This window comes from Lissotriton vulgaris, chromosome 1_1, assembly GCF_964263255.1.
Source record: "Lissotriton vulgaris chromosome 1_1, aLisVul1.2, whole genome shotgun sequence".
NCBI classification, from domain to species: Eukaryota; Metazoa; Chordata; class Amphibia; order Caudata; family Salamandridae; genus Lissotriton; species Lissotriton vulgaris.
Window position 1 is genome coordinate 1,151,458,916 of NC_141685.1, and position 15,268 is coordinate 1,151,474,183.

Consider the following 15,268-nt stretch of genomic DNA (forward strand, 5'->3'; position numbering starts at 1 on the left):
CCCTTGCTAGATGCCCCTTCCCTTCGGCTGGCGCTCTGTGAAAGGCACCCACCAGGTGCATAACCCCCAAGAGATGCCCCCCCTTGCGCTGCAGATTTTAAAATACAGAACACAAAAAAACACAAAGAAGAGAAAAAATATTCAGCAGAATGTGCACCTAACGCCAGACAGAACAACCATCATTACCACGAAACCCAAATGTTTTCTGTGTGTAAAACTGCTTTGTAAAATATTTGCCCCATCTGCTGCGAGGCGCCAAGACAATTTCTGTTGCTAGCTAATAGCCCATTGCGGCAGCTATGCGATTCACTGGCGCTTCCGCCTGCATTAGGCGCAGCCATGCACAATTCTGTATTTATGTGGCATTATGTGTGGGGTCCCGGCAGGGGCGGTGTTGAGCATCTCATTAGGAACTGTAGCCCCCTCGGCCTTGCTCATCACACGCTTTGGCAGCCGGGGCCATCCTTGTAAATGAACCGCATTGAGCAGGCAAGAGAGTAAGCTGGCGACAATTTAGGGCTCTAGGGCTCTGTGTGAAAAGCAGGTAGTGGGGCCTCATTGCAGACACATTCCTCATTTCTACGCGCGTGAAGGGACGAGGGAGGCACAGATGCCAAACAGGTCGACAAAGAGCCACATGCGCGCGTGGTGTCCCCTCCACTCTACCGGACACTTCAGCTCCTGCTGGGCTTGGTTCTGCGCTACAGCCCCCACCACTCTCCAGAGCTGCCGATTTCAACAGATAATGATTAAGCACCGCTCTACACCATTGTTGTTGTGTTTTTTTTGTCAACGCTGCATACATTCTCGATGGGGCCGCCGCAGATGTGGCCCGCTCGCTGTTTTTTGTGCGCATGGGTGTCCATCTCAGGGCTGCGCTCGCACCTTGGCCTACAAATGCGCTAGTTTGCAGTGAATTCTAAAAGCTGGGCCAAACTGGGATTCACTGTTGAGTGCCCCCAGGGACGGAGGGCTACCACTTACTTAGAGTGGCGCAGATGAATGGTACAGGCCCCTGCTCCCACCCTCGCCCTTTCCAAGACATGACATTGAACATAGAAGGCAAAGCAAACCCATGCCTCTCTCCACTAAATCACAGCCAACAGCCCCCATCAAGGCCGACCCCAAAAAATACAATCATCTCTGGGCACACAGGGCCAGGTCTATGAATCTCGAGTTGATCTCACTGATAAAGCTGACATAAAAATGCATTTCATACTTCCCAAAACACCTTTTTTGGAAGCCTTTCACAGGGGGGAGATTTAGACATCCTCCATCCTAAAAATAGTAATAAATACAGGACTCTGTTTAACTAATCAGCCCTTATGAAGAAGAGTCATCTCAGGACAAGATGAAAACAAGCTCGCTCGCTCGAGGACACGCTAATTAGAAACAGATGGCTCTCATAAAGATAACAAATTGATTCACAACAGCCGTGGAGCAGAGAGCTAGTCCGGATGGGCCGGACAAAAAGAGAAAGGGCAGTGGCCAAGAAGCATCATTTTCAATGAGAAGCCAGCGTTTAGCATAAACACTGACGCGACCCAATAAAAATGATGGGCAGGGCTTCGAGCCCCCTTCTAAAATCTATTCTCTTAAAATATCTGTCGCCTAGTGCACCAGCGCTTTGCGCTGCAACGCCAGGCGAGACCTAAAATGGAAGCAGTCTTTCTTTGTTCAAGTAGTTGATGTGCTCATTTTGGAAGTTTAAATGGTTACCCTTCCTCACTGTCCCAGCTTGCGCCCAGGCACACCCTCATTTGGGGCACCCAATGCAACCCACAGCGGAAATATATTTGCTCTCTGCAGTGCAATTGCCTTTAGTTAACCATGGCACTGCCGTAACACGGTCCACAATATAAAAAAACAAACATCCTTTCTCTTTTCATATGGTACTGAAATGTTTGAGAATTGTCTACCTTTTAATCAACAGTTAAAACTCTAGTTTCAAACTGATCCTTGCATTAGGAGGGTTCCCTCTAAAGGTGAACGCAGGAATTCCGGAGGGGCTCTTTTGATTTCAGTGGCATAAAACTAGTGCACTCAGAATTGGGGTGAGGCTGGATCGATAAGTGCTACAAGAGGAAAATGAACAAATGTAATGTACTGGTTCTTTCCCTCACCCTTTCTCTGAATCTATGTATGTCATGGAAATTTGGTGTCGCATTGTGTATATAGTGGTCAAAACACCCCTTTACTGTTTCCTTGTTGACCGCTTTTGAGTATTATAATTCAACCTGGGCGGTATTCTGCTAAATGGAACTCTGCGAAGTGACCCAAAAAACTACGCCGCGCTGTGTGGAGTTCCGTAACCGGTGGAGTGTGATACGCTGTGCTGCTTGCACTGATTTTTAGCGCTGTAAAATCAGTGCATATTGCATCATGCGCAAGAGGGAGCTGCTTCTTTCTGACGCTCGAGTACGTGTTCTACTCGAGTGGCAGCTTCCTCAACGAAAGCAGAAAGTTTCTCAACGTGAGTGGTAGCGGCCAACCACGACCGCCCGTGTTGAGAAATCTCGCTGGGAGGTGGTCTGGAGTAAAATTTTCTTCCCTTGTGTTCGACAACTTAATGTTGGTGAGCCGCAGAAGATGAAAAACTCTGCCGAACTCGGCTCTCTAAGTGGAGCGCAGAGTGGGAAAAACTCCACAAACTCTGTGAGCGTAGTGTAATTTCATGCCCAGGCCTTATTATAATGGAGAAACATTTCAAATGACATCTGTATCTTTTGTCCTTTAAAAGAGACAAATATTGTACCTTTGTCTGAATAATATGGCTTATCTAACCACATAACTCGGCCCTAAAATACAGTATATTTAATTTGTGTGAGAATATATGAACGTAGTTGATGTATCAGGTACGACGACAGCTGAACATTTGGGTGAATCTAAGTACATGCAAACCAACCAAGCTAGATTGACAAAGACTGGGTCTTTCTAAACAGCCAGGGATTAGACATGTAAAATGATAGTTTATGTCTTATTATATGACATGTCCCTTTTACTGTCTAGGGATGACCAATTCCAAATTGTAGCTGCCCCATCGCTTAGCGTTAAATGATTGAGCTAGAGTAGGGAAATACGAGCCACATGTTATCATAAGTGCTGCATGACTGCTTGATTGTACTGCACTAAACCGTGGACCACAGGGTTGTTTGCTTAACATTAAATACATTAAATAAAGTGGTGATAGTATACAGTTGAAATTTATAAGTGAAACTGCTAGTGATGGGGCATCAAATAGGAATACTGCACGGGAATTCCCATATTTTAAAACAAACTCAAAAGCAGATTTCAGATTTTCCTATGAGTTCAAGAAATACCAGCAAGCAGGTAATTTAAAGGTCCCAACGTTTCAAAGAATCTCTGTTATTATAGTAGGTAAAAACCTGTTCTTTTTCCTTTGAGAAGCAGCACATCATATGAGATTTCCACACATGCGACGAAAGAGTAGCTCTGATTGGAAAAGTATAGTGCTGAATATCGGTTGCAGTATACACAAACATTGCAGAATAATGTTTTGGATTGATTCTGGTGTATTTTTCTTATTACATGAGTAATCGCAATAACAGGCAGCTGTTTTTCTTTGACTGGTGGATATTTGTTCAATAATCACTCAAAATATTCCCCTTCCTTCTTTCAACAGCGGATCAAGTTGTCCAAATTGAGGGGAGTCCACACTGCTGCTTCTTTAACTTCAGCCCTAAGATCATGTTCACTAAAGTGCTTAAAGCCCAACTGTGGGTCTACCTACGCCCCATCCAGCATACATCCACTGTCTACCTGCAGATCCTGCGCCTCAAGCCTGTGACTGAGGAGGGTAGCCGACATATTCGCATACGCTCACTCAAGATTGACCTGAACTCTCGGATTGGCCACTGGCAAAGCATTGACTTCAAGCACGTACTGCAGAACTGGTTCAAACAACCGCACAACAACTGGGGCATCGAGATTAATGCATTTGACCCCAATGGCAATGACCTAGCTGTTACCTCGCTTGGTCCAGGCGCTGAAGGACTGGTATGTAAGCTCAAGATTGTGAAGCTGGTGACTAAATTGAAGGAATATGGCCAAAAGGAGGCACCTCCACCTCTCTTGAAGTTTGTTTGTATGATCTTATTGTCATTGAGAGTCACATGTGCCTGAAGGGGTGTTATATTTGTTAAAGACCTGTATATACTGACACCAACAGAAGTCCTTGAAGTACGTATTCTTAGGCAGCCTTCTGCTAACCAGTGTAATATTAGCACTGTAGCATCATATGGCCCTGTTCTTCCTACTGGGCTTTTCAGAACCCTCACACACCATTTTCCACAGCATTCACTTTAGAATGTAACAGTAGGGAATTATTATCATGACCACTGCCTGGAAATGATTCACTTTCTTACAACATCACCCTTAACTAGTCCGAGCAGGTATCCCTGTTGGCCTCTGGAAGACAGCAAATGTTCTGTTACTTGCAAATCAGAAGCTCCCTGTATGACAGGGAGTTTGCTGTCATATAGCTGGTCACAAGGCATGGCAACATCACACAATTTTACTTCTACGTCAAAACAAAGAGGAGATACATTGGATAAAGGCATTGCTATGGCATGGAAACATGTTGTGTTATGCAGATTTGTAGACTCCGCAATCACCTGCGAGGGTATCCTGGCGCTGAGCAGGTGCGAGTCTGAGCACAACTAGGGCCTTGTGAGACTACTTAAAAAGCAAGTCTTCAGCTTCTTGTGGAAGTCAAGAAGTGAGGAGGAGGCTCTTATCTGTACCAGCAGGTTGTTCCATGCTTTAGAAGCAATGTAGGGAGAAGACTTGATTCCTAGATCTGGTTTTCCGTATGCTTGAGATTTGTACCAGTAGGAGTCTGATTGAGTGGAGGTGTCTGGAAGGTTTGTCAAAGCAGATGCGATTGTTGAAGTATACTGGGCCGGTGTTATGTAGTGCCTTGGAAGTGTGGGAGAGGTGTTTGAATTGTACTTGTTAGTGAATTGGGAACTAGTGGAGCTCCTTCAAGTGCGGTGTGGTGTTATGTAAGTGCTGCATGAGAGGTTGAGAGTGATTCTGGCTACTGAGTTCTGAATGGGCAGCCTTCTGGTGAGTTTTTTGTTGATCCCGGCATAGAGGGTCTTCCCATAGTCCAGCTTGCTTATAACCAGGGCATGCAAGATGGTTTTCCGGGTGCTATTTGGGAGAGATTTGAAAATCTTACTCAGCATCTTCAGGGTATGGAAGCATAAGGCGATAAAAGCATTGACTTGGGTGGTCATGTTGAGTTTGTTGTTGATGATGATCCTGAAGTTCTTGGTGTGGGTGGTGGGGTTGAGTGTCGGTCCTAGCTCTGTTGGCCACCAAGTGGAGTCCTCCGGTGATGTGCTTTTCCCAAATATCATGGTTTCAGTCTTGTTGGTTTTCAGCTTTAGATAGATGGTCTTCATCCAGTGAACAATTTCAGTCATGCAGACATTGACCTTCATCTGGTTACTGGGCGTCTTGACCATGAGGGAGAGAATGAGTTACGTGTCATCCGCATAGGAGAGGGCATTAATATTGCGAGAACAAATAATGCTGACCAGGGGGAACATGTATACGTTGAAGATGGTCGGACTAAGGGAGGATCCTCTCGGAACCCTGCAGAGGAGGTCATAGGTGACTGAGGTGTACGGTGCCTGGCTGACTGACCAGGTCTTCCAGTCAGGAAGGAGAAGATTCATCAGAGTGCATGTCCTTAGATTCTGATGTCATGTAGGCATTGGATGAAGATGGGCTGCAGAGAGGTCAAGGGAGATGATGGCTTCTGTTTCTCCTCTGTCCAAAGACCTGCAGATATCATCGGTGGCAGCAGTGAGGGCAGTGTCTGTGCTGTGGTTGGGTTTGAAATGGGACTGAATGGTGTTTAAGAGTTTGTGGTTGATGAGGTATTTAGTGAGGTGTCTGCTGAGGATTTTCTCTAAGATCTTTGCTGGGAATGGTAGCAGGGAGATAGTCTGTAGTTGATGAGCGTTAAAGATTTGGCTGAGGGTTTCTTCAGCATTGGAAGGACAGTTGCATGTTTCCAAGCATCTGGGAAGGTTGTAGCGCTGATGGGTTGCAGTCCTCTAGAGTAGGTGTGGTAGGGGCATAGGTCCGATGGGGTCCCTGAGTAGATGAACTTCTTGATGGTGGCGGTTTCTTCTGGGGTGAAGGGCTACGTGGTTAGCACTGGTTCTTCGGATAAGATCGGGAGGCTTTTGGCGAGGTCTTTCTGGTTCGATTGCAGGCTGAAGTTGATGTTAATGGCGGTTATTTTGTTGTTAAAGAATTGAAAGAGATTGTTGCAGAGGTCCTGCGAGGAGGTGATCGAGTTGAGGCAGCCAATGGTGAGGTGAAATCTTTCACTATGGCAAAGCTTTTTTTGCTTTAGTTGGTGCTGGCATCAATTTCGATCTGCCAGAGCCACGCATTGATATAAACCAGATCATTTGCTGGTATCATTTTAGGGCGGATTTGAACATGCTCCTGTCTGGATTTTTCTGCCTCATTCTCTATCTATGCACCAGTTGTTTGCAGTGACGTTTTATAACTCTAAGTTCTTCCATGTACCAACTGGCCTGGGGTCTGGATCTTGTTGTATTGCTGTGTATGAGGGGTGGGCAGGGTACCTCGCCCTCACGCTGGACTGTGCTTACTTTGCTCTTTTCCTACAGTTTCAGATCACTGTTTTCAGCTTACAGCTCCTGACGATGTATTCTTTCATGGCGAGGGGAGGGAGGATGAGGAGACAAGGAGGAGATCGGCTAAAGGCAGGTGCCGTTCGACAATAAGAGTGAAATATCACTGCAGTGCTATTATGTGCACACTGGCAGTTCTGTTATACCACTGTAGATGTGCTGACTATGAACTTAATTTCTGATATAGGCAGTGATGGTGACTATATTATAGTACAAGTGCCCATACGAGGAAATGTTCATATGGTCGCAATTTGGACAGCCCCTTGTTCTTCATAGTTGGTTATCTTAAAGCTCCCGCTCGATCCATGCACCCTGTTCTGGGAGTGGTTTTAATACAATATTACACACATATATTGATCGATCTAGCTCGGTGCCTCGCCCACAAACAGCCACTTCTAAAGTAATTTAAAAAAATTGGAGCACACCAGCCAAACTGATTGGCAGAGTATGTTATCACAATAGATTCATGTTGAAACTGAGAGTTGTTAACTTAGGCTGTCAGTGCTCTACCTTTGGAATACAATGATACAGAGCAACACCAAGTTAAAATATATTGGGGAGTAGTATGCTACCGGAGTGTAGGCCAGCCTCGACTCCTCAGTATGTGGTTAGCATAGAAAATGAGGATGGTATGTGTATTCATGCCACCGGTGACATTACCAGCTTTTTGATAAGAGAAATGAAAGCATACATTGCTACCATGATTGCAATATTATAACCCCTATACATATTTAGAAGTAATCTGTGTATGGTTTAATCTGAAGAGTGATAGAAAACCCCTCCCTAACCACCATTCCAATTACTGATGAGAGAAATCATGAAAGAATTGAAACAATTGTTCTTTCCATTTAGACCCCCTTTTAAAATACACCATTGTGGTCAAGTGTATTTCCTGCAGCATTATACTTTTCTGTCTTTTAATGCTTGCATATGTGTGGATTCTGTACATGGGATAAAATACACTCTACTTTGTCTGGCAGCAGGCATTGTGACGACGCAAGTCACTTGTAATATCTTGCTACTGTAGAATTGCTATGCAATATTCTTAATGAATGTGCTGTCACAACTAGACTGTAATAAGAAAATTAGAGACGTTTTAGACATTTATTGCATGTTTCCAAGTATTATACCCACAACGGTATGCCCTACATACACTGGATGTTAGAAGGGCCATATTGTACTATATAGAAAGAACACAAACTTTCAGAAAGACAAAACAGCTATTTGTTGCGTTTTCTCCCACACATAAAGGCAATCCCATCTCCAAAGCGGGCATTGCTAGATGGATTGTAAAATGCATTCAAATATGCTACTTAAAGGCAAAGAGAACATTAACTGTTCCTCCTAGAGCTCACTCTACACGTAAACTAGGAGCATCTATGGCATTTCTGGGAAACATTCCACTAGATGACATATGCAAAGCAGCTACCTGGGTTACACCGCACACCTTCACAAAGCACTATTGTGTAGATGTGCACTCAACACAACAAGCTAGAGTGGGACAAGCAGTATTAAAAACATTGTTTCAGACAGTTGCAACAGACACGGGCGACCACCGCTAGGGAGAGAACTGCTGTATAGTCTATTCATAATGTACCATCTGCAGCCCATATGCCTCGAACGGAATATGCTACTTACCAGTATGCATCTGTTCTTGGCATAGAGGGCTGCAGAGTGGTACATGCCCTCCCAGCCTCCCCGGAAACCTGTGTCTGTTCCAACATTATCTTATTTAGATACACTTACATGGGCACTCTTATCTGTATTCTACTATACTACTCCATCTAACCCTACTATGGCAAAACAATCTAAGGATGGAGCCGATGCCCATGCGCACTACCAACTAAGGGAGGAGTCACCAAGATACAAAAGACTCTCCAAGAGAAAAACAAAGTGCAATCATCCGAGCCCAACACCAGATGGCGATCTATTCATAATGTACCACTCTGCAGCCCTCTATGCCAAGAACAGATGCATACTGGTAAGTAGCATATTCCATCCAACACCTTCCCTAGGGTCCACAGGGACTGGAGTTAGAATAGTAAATTATACTTACCACTATCCAGCACCTCAAAGCGCTATGCGTTGTAATGGTCGCGTTGTAACAGTAGGTAGTTGTAATAGTATGCGTTGTAACATGGTACATCCACCCACAACACACCCCGTATATGTTGTGTTAACATTTAATTCATAACTAGGCTTTCCTGTTTTCAGTTTCTATTTTTGGTAAATTTTGATGGGGTTTTTTTCAGTTTCAGGGGTTACACATTTCCTCGCCATTAAAAACAACTGAAACAGTGTTTTTCCAGTGTTTATGGAAATTTGTTTTAATTTTAATTATTGCTTGCTTTCTGCACTCATAGTACATGTGTATAGGTAGCGTGTGCACAGGGTATATGAAGTCCAAATACATTTTTACTGCACCAGAATGAACTACTAAGTCTTTTTTTATTGAGATTTTTTCCCATTTATATGCACAGGGCACAGCAAAAGCAAAACAGAAAAGAAACCAATAATCTTATAACACATATTACATTTACATTTTCCCAAAGGTAGTTCTAATACATATTACAGCATATATATTGAGCAACTCAAATTAAGCTACAAATATCTAAGCATTATGCACCAATCTAAGCACTGTTCTCCTCCTTCCATCTACTTACAGGCTCCCAAATTTGCATACCCAGTTTACTTTCCTTTTTTCCCTTTCTTGCATAGATTGCCTTCTCTAAATTATAAGTCGTTAATAACCTAGCTAGCCATTGATGATATGACGGTGGTAGTGGGTCAAGCCATGCTGAAGCAATCCATAGCCTTAATACTGCCATTGCTACAAAGATAAAGTATCCACCTTCCATCTGTCTATCATCATCATTCACTCCCAGCAGTATTATTGAAGGAGCTAAAGTAATCTGTATTCCTAATGATCTTTGAAGAAACATCTCAATATCTTTTAGTGTTGTGCAGAGGTGAGTGCATGTCGCAAATATGTGCACAATGTTGGCCTCCATACTTCCACATCTTGGACAATTAATTCCCATTGAGCCCCCCCATTGTGTAATTCTTGCAGGTGTATAATACAACCGGTACAGCATTTTATAGTGCTGCGCTTGGAGAGCTGCCGAACACAAGATGTTCTGTCCCATATCTAACAACAAGTTTAAGCACTCCTTTCCCATCCCTAACTTCAGCGCCCATTTATCCCCCCACTTTTCCAAATCATCCTGCTTGCTTTCTATTAATTCAGAATAAAATATTTTAATTGTGCAGTCTACACCTCCCCACCCCCCACCCCCGGACAATCTTCATGATTGAGTTCTTTTCAAATCCCTCTGCCCCCCACTTTATTTGCTATAAAACTTCTCACTTGCAAGTATTTAAAAAATTGTCTTGACTCTAATCCATATTTCATCTGGATCTCCGAGAATTGCATCATTCCCTGTATGCCCATGACATCACCAATCTTTGTAATACCCTTTCTCCCCCACTCTTTAAACACTGAATCAGCAAAGACATCTTGGGGAAATGTAGAATTGTTAATCATTCTCGTACATGCGTTATATTTCCCTAGGCCAAATCTCTTCATAAAAGCCTTCCAGAGATTGTGCGCTGCCATAATCGTCTTGAACCGGGTTCTCTTAAAATAACTTGAATCAGAATGTTTAAGAAGCACATTTTCCGCCTCATCCCTCAGAACCAAAGCATATATTGCTATTGTGCCCAGCTCATCATCCCCTTCTGCCTCTGCTCCCCCTAACAGACCCGTCATGTACTGAAGGGCTGCTGCCCAGTAGTATAGTTTTAGATCCGGGAGCGCCCAACCTCCCCTGTCCCATGGGAGTGCAATAAATCTTAATGCCCTTCTAGCCTTTCCCTTGGCCCACACAAACCTGTTAATCATATACTCTAAGATCTTAAACCATTTAGTTTCAAAGAACAGCGGAACTGCCCTAAAAATATCATCATTTTCATAATATTGGTACAGCCAACTATAGATAGATGTAGATTCTGCAGCCTATCCAAGTCCTTTCTCACTTTAGCAATTATAGGGTTATATTTGCTTCCACCAGATTGTCTAGATCGGAAGTAATCGTGACCCCTAAGTATACTCCCGAATGCACCACCCGCTGCTGAGACAGTCCACTTTTTGGTTCTTTATTATTTGCGTCTTGGAGGTATTTAACGAATAACCTGACACCTTACCAAAGTTCAGAGCCTCCAACTCCACATGTGCTATTGCCTCTGTGGGGTTTGGTGTAAGGACCGCCACATCATCGGCATATGCCAGTATCTTACATTGCCCCTATATGTAGACAATGGAGTGATGTTCTCAGTCGTCTCCATTCCGCGAATCAGTGGGTCCAGATACATAGAGAACAGCAGTGGGGAGCACGGGCACCCTTGCCTTGTTCCCCTCTTTATTTGTAGTGGCAGAGTTGATCCCGCGTTTACCCTAATACAGGCTGCCAGAGCTCTATATAGTGCTTGTATTGCTTTAACAAACCCATCCCCAAAACCAGCTCTCCTTAAAATATACCGCAGATAGTTCCAGGAGACCCGATCAAACGCCTTCTCAGCATCTAACAGCATTACCGCCATCGGGTCCCCTGTGACTTCCGTGGCAAGTGATTACTTTCCGGGTATGGTGGGTAGTGCCTCTCCCTGGAATAAAGCCATGCTGGTTACCACTCACCAATGTGTCTATTATACTAGCGAACCTTATTGCCAGTGCCTTAGAATAAACCTTTGTATCGGCGTTCATTAGAGTGATTGGCCTATATGAACCAGGATCAGTTGGCGGCTTCCCATTCTTTAAAATAGTAATGATGTCTGCCCCTGCCCAAGAACCCGGTATGGATACCCCTGTCTGTGCTTGTTGTATGGTACTTATCATGTCCTGGCCCAATATATTCCAAAACACCTTAAAGAATTCTATTGGAATTTGTTCCGGCCCTGCTGCCTTGCCAGATGGGAGACTCATCATAGCAGCCTTTATCTCTTCTGGCTGCAAAGGGGTAACTAATCTCTCACGTTCTTGTTTCCCTAAAGTTGCCAGCGGTATATCTCGTAGGTATGCTCTTATTTCCTCAGGATCCTTGCCTTGTTGCTCATCATGTAGCATTGCCTAGAATTGCCTAAATACTTCCCGAATCCCTTGCAGATCTGTAATTAGTTTTCCTGACCTGTCCTTAATTTCCCTTACCTCTCCTGTTGCCACCTTTTGTCTAACATGTACCACTAGAGTGCATCCCACTGTTTCACTAAACTTGTGACATCTTTCCCTATTAGCCAGATAAATCTTGGCAGCATTATTTGCTACATCCTCTTCTGCATCCATTTTGGCCTTTGCCACTTTAATAAGAGCCTGATCAAGCGATGTACCTGATAACACACATTTAGTCAACTCGTCCTCTGCCTCCAATACTGCATTATTCAATTCCAGGTTTCTCAACTGCTCTTGTTTTCACTTGTGAGTGTTAAAACTTAAGGTCTCCCCCCGGACTCCCACCTTAAAGGTATCCCAAACAATGCCTGTCGCAGTACTGTCCCTATTTATCTCGAGAAACGTTTCAATCCATTGTGTCATATGTTGCACATAATTATCGTCATTCAGCAGTCCCAACGGTCCCTCTTAGGTAGAACAATAAAGACAGCAGGTCAGCTCCCAGACACACAGCAATGGCAGCACTGTTCCCCAGGTTTTCTTCCGGTGTTCTTCTTCAGCAGGGATCCTCCTCTTGAGTCAAAAGTAGTCTGATTCTATTGTGCACGGATCTTTCCTTTATACAGCAAATTGTCTTTGATGCCTTTGAGGTTTTGTGATTTAGGCACAGGTTGCCCTTGTCCAGATCCTGGTGGTGGGAGTCTCTTGGTCCTGGGGAATCTTTCTCTTTGAAGCAGGGAGGCAGGGACATCCGTCATCCAGCAGACAGGGGAGCCGGTATCGTAAAAGGCAGGGCACAGCCCAGCACCACTCCTCCCCCTAACCTTCAGGGGCAGCCAGCTATCACCCCACTGCTGGGGCTTTCCCAGACCCTGTCACACTCCCTCTAGCTCGCACACCCAGGCAGGCCCACAGACAGACTGGACAAGAAAATAGCCACTTTCTAAAAGTGCTATTTGCAGACACAAAATTTAAAAACCATCTGTGCTAAAAGATGTATTATCAATTTCTGAATCTTGGGAAACCAGGTTTGGATTTTCTATCTTGCTCCTGGGGGAAGATAGACAGGTACACATGGGACCCAGCCCTCCCCCATTCTGTCCTATGGGCACGATAGCCTTGCTGCAGTGAAAAACGAATTTGGCAGTAGTTCACTACTAGAGCATGTCCCCTACATCAGTACAGGCTCTACCTTTCACCCGCACTGCCCCCTGCCCAGGGGGTACCCAGGGCTTTCCCTAGGGGTGACCAATGTGTAAGGAAAGGGCAGTATCCGCCCTGGCAAGTGGGTACATTGGCCAGGCTAATAGGGCAGATTTCAAACTTCACACAGGCACTGCTGTGGCAGGCCTGAGACACCTTTTCAGCGCTACTCCTGTGGGGGCACAATAAGTACTGCAAACCCACTAGTAGAATTTGGATTACCAGCCCTGGCACACTCAGTGCCCTTTACTAGGGACCCACTGGTAAAGCAAATGTGCCAATCATGTATATCCCATTCCTGGGACAATATTAACTAGGGAGCACTTGCACTTTGGCACTGATCAGCAGTGGCAAAGTGCCCGAAGCATCTAAACCAGCAAAACGTAATCCAGCATAGAGTCAAAAACATAGGAGGCAGAGATCAAAAAGTCAGGGGAAACCACTCCAAGGATGCCAGGTCTAACAGGTACCCATTAAAATACATCCGGTGGTTGTCCTAACCAAATAGCCCTGCAGTATTTAGACATGTTTTTCCTTTATTAGATTTCTTGCTTATTTCCCTCCTTCGTACTTCATCACATTGTGTGCTCAGCAATCTTGCTACCCTTCCCAATACCCCCATGTGTTGAATCAATGTGCCGTGCCCTGTACACACTCCCTCCCCTGGGAGCCCCCCTGACGTGCCTCCCCCCTTACTGGCAAATAGGTCAATCTTGACCTATATGTGACAGCTGTGACCCTGGGTTGTCGCTCCCCCCTCCCTCCTTTCACCTCGTTTCTACATCCCTTTTTTAAAACTGGTACTGCTTGCACTGCTTCCTCTAATGCTGAAGTCTCCGACCCAATTACCCATTAAGCTTTTTCCATGCTCCTATTGTTGAGGCTTTCGATTTGTTTGCTTCACAACATCCGTCACGCTGCTCTGACCTAAGTTTTCCTTAATCCAAGTAACATATTCTTGGGCCTTAACTTCTGAGTAAAATATCCTGAACTGCCCATTTCTCACTACTTTGAGGCGGCTAGGGAACATCAAATAGGCCTCACACCCTAAGTTCTGAAATGGTGTTATTAGTTGCCTCATCTGCTATCTTCTTTCCACAGTGGTGTGGCAGAAGTCAGGCCTAGCCAAAAACGTTGTGTCTTTGTAGGTACCCTTAGACTCTGGCTTAGCTTTGCTCATGATTTCTTCTCTTAATAGATAGTTCTCTATGAAAACCAGAATCGCCCTCGGTTTGTCTGTAGTGTTACCCTTTCTCTGAGTCAGAGGAAATCTATGAGCACGCTGGACTTCATTTTCCCAGACCCTCGCGGTTATTTCTGGGAGTGCCCCTCTGAGTAAATCAATAACATAGGCCCGAACATCCTGCCCTTCCTTCCCCTCTGCCACACCCAATAGTCTTATGTTATTTCTTCTTTGTTGATTCTCAAAATCCTCGAGCTTCCATAAAACCTCTGATGTTGTCTTCTCCTGATCCTGTCTGAACTCTTGCCATTTTACGACTTCATCCTCCAACTTCTCAGTTCTATCTTCGACCTTCGTGACCCTGCCCACTAGATCTGAATACAGTTTATTGACTTTTCGCAGCGACCCCTGTATTTTCTTATTTGCCTGTCTAGCTCTGTGGCTCTCTGACCTGGCCTCCCCCTGCATCTGCTTCAGTGTTGTACATACGAGGTCAAGGCTGGAAGTCTGCAGTTGACTCTGAGAGTGTGGCTGTGAGGGGTTAATTCCTGCCCCCTCCTGATACAGCTGGGAAGTAGCAGAGTAGTCCCAGTCCAATCTCTTTGCTACTTCTGGGTGTGAAGGGCTTAATGACTTTTTCGCTCTGTTCCGCAGTCTGTTCTTGCTGGACTTAGTTTTTCGACAAGAGGAGGCCTTGTGTACTGTGTCTCCCTCTACCTCTGAGGTATCTGACTCTAGTTCCGAGGCCTCTGTACAACTCTCTGCCTCTGATGAGAGTGAGCCTATTCCTGATACTTCTTCCTCCTCCTCCTCCTCGCCCTCTTCATCATTGAGAGAAAAAAATCAATCATCGCTGGGTGAGCCAGGAATTAAGGAGGTAGTGCCTAAACCTTCTACAATGGGTCCAGTGTTAACAGGCAGTTTGTTCAGGCTCCCTACCATTGAGGGTCTTGTGGGGCTTTATGCCTGCTCCCCTGTACCCTGATCAGTTCTCTGCACTCGTCCATTCGTATTTAA

At 44.8% G+C, this 15,268-nt stretch overlaps 1 protein-coding gene across 1 annotated transcript in view; it reads left to right on the top strand.

Moving 5' to 3' along the window:
* Nucleotides 1-15,268, top strand: part of LOC147748831 (growth/differentiation factor 11-like) — a 619,920-nt gene that overhangs the window by 570,499 nt on the left and 34,153 nt on the right. Inside the window, exon 2 of the mRNA XM_086964000.1 lies at nucleotides 3,644-4,017. Coding sequence (XP_086820126.1) covers nucleotides 3,644-4,017 — 374 coding nt within the window. The remainder of the gene's footprint in view (nucleotides 1-3,643; nucleotides 4,018-15,268) is intronic.